The sequence below is a fragment of the Myotis myotis genome, unplaced genomic scaffold, assembly GCF_014108235.1.
Source record: "Myotis myotis isolate mMyoMyo1 unplaced genomic scaffold, mMyoMyo1.p scaffold_m19_p_19, whole genome shotgun sequence".
NCBI lineage: Eukaryota > Metazoa > Chordata > Mammalia > Chiroptera > Vespertilionidae > Myotis > Myotis myotis.
In genome coordinates, this window is record NW_023416323.1 from 18,263,050 (window position 1) to 18,269,617 (window position 6,568).

The 6,568-nt window shown below is 47.5% G+C and overlaps 1 protein-coding gene across 1 annotated transcript; it reads right to left on the reverse strand.

Annotated features, from left to right (window-relative positions):
* Window positions 1-216: 216 nt before the first annotated feature.
* HSBP1 (heat shock factor binding protein 1) lies at window positions 217-4,458 on the reverse strand. Its single transcript, XM_036345847.1, has 4 exons — window positions 4,301-4,458; window positions 3,693-3,759; window positions 2,916-3,036; window positions 217-1,768 (listed from the first exon to the last, which is right to left on the reverse strand). The coding sequence occupies exons 1-3, from the start codon at window positions 4,343-4,345 to the stop codon at window positions 2,918-2,920; spliced, it is 231 nt and encodes a 76-aa protein (XP_036201740.1). The 5' UTR covers window positions 4,346-4,458; the 3' UTR covers window positions 217-1,768; window positions 2,916-2,917.
* Window positions 4,459-6,568: the final 2,110 nt, after the last annotated feature.

Genomic DNA, 6,568 nt, shown 5'->3' on the forward strand with positions numbered 1-6,568 from the left:
AACATGTAAAACATCAGCTCTCCTTCAACACCCGTCAGCGCAAACCCATGGTCACCGAGGCTCCTCATGGCACAACCCCACCCGCACCACCTTCCCATTCTGCCTTTGGTTATTCGTACTCAATCCTTCTAGAGGTTTTAGCTCATAATCTAAAATGGAACGTGCACTTGGATCTGAAAATGTGAAAAACCAAACAAATCACTCTGACACACAAAGGAGGCGTTAATAGCAGGATTCCAGGCACCTTTATTCAGGGCAGATACTGTGGTCAGTGGAGCTTGCCTCAAGAATCTTCCCATTACTTTAAGGAAGCCAACTTCTACCTACTAGTAAGTCCTAACTATCCTTCCTGCCTACCATTTCCAGTTGCTGTTTACTGGGCTTGAAAACACCCCGCACACAGGTTCCATCTGATTGGCTGGAGTGCAGCAGGCTCTGGGGCTTGCTGGGCTAAACCCGCAGCACATCAAAGGAGTGTCTGCTCTGGGCAATTAACAGGGTTAATTCATTTTATCACAGAAGAAATTTACTCCTTTATGTTTTCCATATAATTTATAAATAGGAAAAATTATTTCTTAATATTATTATATATTTTCAATACAAACAATCAAGACTGGTGATATAGGAAACAAAAACAAACATAGGGTTCAGTAAGCGCAAATCTGACAGTCAACGTTTTTTCTATAAAAATCACTTTGCTGTGACAATCACATGGATCTCCCCCAGTCAATACTGGCCTTTCGGCTTAGCATTCCCGACACTACATTTCTGAGTGGCAAGAGTTATCCCCGTCTTCTATCATGAATAATAAAACCATTTCTTTGCAGTAAGAAGTAGTTTAAAGAAACAGTATTTCTTTAAAAGCTTGAGCCTACCACAAGTCTTTTTATTATTTTCTAGTGAAGCAACTGGCATGGTCTCTTTTCCTTTTCTGTTCCTTTTTTCCAATCAGTAATTCAAAGAAAAGATGGAGTAACTGAGTTTTAAAATCCTGCCAGATTTTGTACGGTAACTCTCGTAGATGAACAATGTAGGGTCCTACTGAAGTATTCAAATCTCATGCAGAACTCTAACTAATGAATGCCTCATTACATTAGGCAATTCTATCATTTTCCATACTTAAAAATTCTCACACTAAAGTGGCAGTGGTTAGTATTCATTACTTTAGCATCTGACCTCAAAGACTTAGACAAAATCATGGTTCAAGTCTGAGTTTTGGCAACAGAGTAGTGCCAGGTATTTCTGAATAAACAATTTTTAAATGTTCTCAACTATTGGAAAAGTATTACCAACACATTATTTGGTGTTAGTTCATCAGTCATCCTGTTGAAAATCAAAGAACCCTAAACTCTATAAATGTCTTACTTTACAAAGTCTAACTATAAAGGAATAACCTACTATATCTCTAATAGAAAAAAATTACACAGCAACTTTTATCAAACAGCAACTACTACAAAAGGAATGATAGAAAAAAATGACTTCACAAAAATACACTAAAAAATTTGACAATTTTGTGGAAGAACCGCCAAAGTTTTAGTGTTTAATATTTAATAGGACAACTGACCAAGATCTGAGGTGTGAAGTTATCATGTTCAAGAAATGGGGGTTGGAGGATCACTCTATCAACTAACTATATAGTATGTGATAAGAAGAATGCACGCTTTACAACATAAAACCTGTCTACACATAGTAATTAGTTGCAAAAAGCCATCTGGTCTTCTCTTGGCTTATAAAAACAATGTTCCAGATTCCAGTGTAAATTAGCAACCTATTGAGAAAGGAAAACCATCAGCATGTTATTCATTAAATAAGGACAAATAAAAATGATACTTAGAATTATCAACAAAAAATTCTTCCAGAACCCTCTAATGAGCTAAACTTATTTTTTGTGCATGATATCCTAACAGCAATACAATACATTTAATTGGAAATCTTTATTAAAGAAACTTCTGAATCCATGTCTCCTCCCACTCCTTTCTTTGTGTCATTCCTATAACTCAGTCTTCAATCCTCAAGAGGATGTTCTCATTCATTTGATGAACGTTGGAGATATGAGAAGCTTCTAAGACTGGCAGGAATTTTCCCAATTATCTTTATATAGGAATAAAGATGACAACCCACACAAAATCAACCCAATCCATTTTTCTTGTACTTCAAAGCAACTTGTATTTCACAGTAACTTATAATTTGGTCCAGTCAGGACATACCCAGAAAGTAAGAAAATAAAAATAAAAAAAAGGTGTCATTTACTGTATTACTCTGTTTGGTACTCTAGTTACCTAAAAATTCTCAGTGAACTTTATTTTTATAGGGAATTAAAATGCTAAAAATGGGGTGGGAGAAAAGGGGATTTAAAATTCTTTTTGGGTTGCAACGAGGTCACCACCGCACTCATGAAAGGGATTGTAATGAGGAAACCCACTGTGTTGAGAATAAGGCAGCCAACTGTGCAGCCAGCTGGCTATCTTGCTCTCTGGGTATTTTTGATTATTAGCCTTTCCTCTGGTATGTAAAATCATGAAGTAGAAATTTAAATCAACTCTAGGGTGAAGGCTTAATGTGACCGTAATCTAGTTCATCTAAGTCACAACCAGGTACTGTCCTGGCACTAATTGAGAAGGTAAGTATTCCCCAAAGAATCCTTAGAATTTAAGGCATTTATGAAGGTGGCGATGTGGATACTTGAGTTATCGTTTTTTTGACTAAAACAAAACAAAACAAAGCAAAAACATTAAAAATCTTCCAGTAACAAATGTTCAACAAAACACATTTCTTTGTCTTGGACGGTAATGATTATTTAATGTTAATCAAAGGTCTGAGTTACTGAGGACACAGGTCTAGTCAATACAAACTGGGAAAGTGACTACATCCACATCATGGTGGCAAACGCCACCCTTTACTGCCCCTGCCCTCACCTTCAACTCTTCTGTGCAGCAGGTATCTTGTTTTCTCCTTCCAGTTCTTCCACGCCAGCCTGGGTCATGAGGTCTGCAATGTTTTTCTCCAGGTCATCAATGCGACTACTCATGTCATCAAGTGGTGACGTTAAAGACAAAGCACACCGACATCTCCCGTTTCTAACCTTTTCCGCCAGGGCCCCCGAGACGATGGCCTTCAACACAACTGTCTCAAGGAAACGGGTCTTCCAATTGCCCAACAACATCGGCGTCAACCACGGGCCAAGTCCACGAGGGCGGCCCGCCATTCGGCCTGGCTGTGCCCTGGGTCCCTGGAAGCGCACTCTCCTACGTTTGCAGGAGGGCCAACCACCCAACCACACATTTCTCAGAATCTATCTTCTTCGTTAAGACTGTCATCGGGGGGGTTAAGAGTACAGGGACCTGCGGGAAGGAACAAATAAATGCCAGCCCTGCCCTTTCCTAGTTACGGGATCTGGGCAAGGTGCTTGACTTTTCCAGGTTACGGGGAGGATCAGAGGAAAGATACACACAAACCGTCTGGCGCGGTCACGGGTCAATCACATCAGACACCCTCAGGTGGCCTGTCAGCCCCGGGGCCCGGGCCTCGCTCAGTTGTACTCCCAGCTCCACACCCTGCTTCTCGGGAGGAGCACATACACCCGCGCTCAGCAAACTGTGGTCAATGCCTGGCCGAAGCTGGCCCGACAGTTACACCCTGAGAAAACAGGATCCAAACACCCACGGGGGGCCGACTCCCAAGAGAAAGGATATTTCTCCCAATGATCTGGTCGGACATGGTCTGAAATTTATCTTGCATCTGTTGCAGGAGTGTCTGCACCTGCGAAACAACAAAACCAAACACCCCACGCTGGTCCCGAGCCGCCTTCCTGGGAGAGGATGGAACCCCGGTCCCAGGGGAGGCTGGGTGCGGGGTCCCAGCCCCAGTTCGGCCTCTGGCAGCTCCGAGGCCTCCGGCAAGGATCTCCCCTCCCCGGGTTCCGTCTTCCCATCAGATTACACTGCGGGGCTGTGAAGCTCCTCCAGTTTGGGCCCCGCTGCCATTCAAAATCTGTTGGGAGTTTTGACCGCTGGGAGGCTTTGGGGTGAGGGGACGGTGGCGGGGACAAGGGGGTGACGCGAGGGTGCGGTTCAGGGGCAGGTGGTGGGGGGGGGCCTGGGGACCTCAGCAGGCGCAGGGGCCCCCACCCAGAGGCCCGGGGCGGGTCCCGGTGGCCAGCGGCCTCCGCGGGCAAAGCCTCTGCAAACACGGCCTCCAGAGACCGGGACCCGCGCGGCCGTAGAGAGGACGCCTGGGTCCGCGGGCCTTGCCGGCGCCGCCACGGATGCCTCGGCCTCGGGAACGCACGGACGCCCCTTACCACCGAGGTGAGATCCTGCACGGTCTTCGGGTCAGTCTCGGCCATCTCCCCGGTTCCCAGCTTGGCGGTGATATCTCAGACCGTCACCGACACTTCCGTTTATCCGTGCCGACGCCCCTAGCGGCTTCTTCTCGCGACGACAGAGGCCTTCGCGCGACCGCGGGGGATTGTGGGAATTGTAGTTGGCGTCACGCGCCGGAAAGGCCTGCGGTCTCGAGCCTTGCTCTGAGCGAGGCCCCGCCCCTCCCCTCCGCCCTAACCACGCCCACTCTGCACTTCCCCGCCCCCACCGCTCCGCCATAGCCACGCCCCCACAGCCACGCCCCGGGTGGAAACAAGGGAAACAGCTCAGTGGGGCGAACCGTGGAAGGGGTGGCCTTGACCTCTTCCCAGGCTGTGGTTAAAACCCGCACTGGCTTTCCTCGGACCCCGTCGGGACGCACTTGCCAGGCGCCTGCGAGGTGCCAGCCCAGGCCTGTGCCGCTGCCTGCCCGCCAACAAAACCCCACAAACATCTGGAGGGGAAACTGAGGTCTCCGGCCTGAGGGGCACGAGCCCCATGTGCACGGCTGCCCAGCGGAGGGTCCGGTTACACCCTCGACCTCAGTGTTCTTCCTCCTCCCCGTGGGGGTTGAGTGGAGGTGCTGGCGCAGTGGGGCAGCTGTTTTTAGCTTTTAACTTAGTTATAAAATGCGTTCTGGAGGGAGCAGAAATCCTAAACTACTTTTCATAAAGTCCACACTCCTGTAACCGCCCCAGGTCAAGAAACATGACCAGCTCCCGGGAGCCCCTCAGCGCCGTTCCTTTCACCCACCCACCGACCCTGAGAGCGATGGGCGTCCGGACTCTCCACACAGTGGATTGTTTTGCCTGTTTCAACGTCATCTGAATGGAATCAGACAGCAAGGCCTTCTCAGCGCCTGGCTCCTTTCATTCATATGATGCTCCATGGTGTTGCGTGGGGAGGGTTTCTGTGGGTCAGGGCGGGATTCGTTTGTTTAAGGAGTGAACGCTGCTGAGTTGGGACGCTGTTCCAGCCCAAGGGTCTTGGAGTTGGTCTCATTAGCAAGAGATGGGAGAGTCCTCGAGGGACCTGACGTTCACCTTCCTTACCGCATTTAAGGACGGAATCGGGGCCAGTTCCAGCTTGCTTTCAGCTGAGAGAGGCTGCCAGGGAACCCCCCAGTGTCTGTGACAAACCTGGGGGTTTGGTCATAGAGGGCATAGGATTCAACTTTTTCCACCCAATTTCACACCCTGTCCCCAACATCAATCCCCCTTCCCTGCATCCCCTCTCTGCACCCCCACTCCATCCTCCTTCCCATGCCAAAGGGGTCCGGGGTCCTCAAACTACGGCCCACGGGCCACATGCAAATACAAATATTGTATTTGTTCCCGTTTTGTTTTTTTACTTCAAAATAAGATGTGTGCAATGTGCATAGTAATTTGTTCATAGTTGTTGTTTTTTTAAACTATAGTCCAGCCCTCCAACGGTCTGAGGGACAGTGAACTGGCCCCCTGTTTAAAAAGTTTGAGGACCCCTGGGTGAGACTCTTTATAATTAGTTGTTGTTAACTGGTATTTGGTTAGTGCTTTACCTGATCACTTAAACATCTCAATGTTTTAATCCTCAGGGCCCTGTGATATTTTACAGTTTTGAGAAAACTGACACAAAGGGGCTGAAACTTTTTTTAAAAAAATATATTTTATTGATTTTTTACAGAGAGGAAGGGAAAGGGAGAGTTAGAAACATCGATCAGCTGCCTCCTGCACACCCGCTACTGGGGATGTGCCCGAACCAAGGTACATGCCCTTGACCGGAATCGAACCTGGGACCCTTCAGTCCGCAGGCTGATGCTCTATCCACTGAGCCAAACCGGTTAGGGTGGGGCTGAAACTCTTTTTTTTTTTTTAATTTTGTTTTATTGCTTAAAGTATTACAAAGAGTAGTACATATGTCTCCTTTTTTTTTTCCCCCTTGACCTTCCCCCGGCCTCCCCTACTCCCCAGTGTCTTGTGTCCATTGGTTATGCTTATATGCATGCATACAAGTCCTTTGGTTGATCTCTTACCACACCCGCCCCGCCCCCCCTCCCGAACCCTCCCGGCCTTCCCGCTGTAGTTTGACAGTCTGTTTGATGCGGGCTGAAACTCTTAAACCAGGCGGTAAAAGTAGGGAGTAAGAGACAGGACTTGAGCCCAGGACTTTCTGACTCTACCATCTCATTTTTCTATCCTTCTAGAATTCTCTGAGTTGTCTGCATTTAG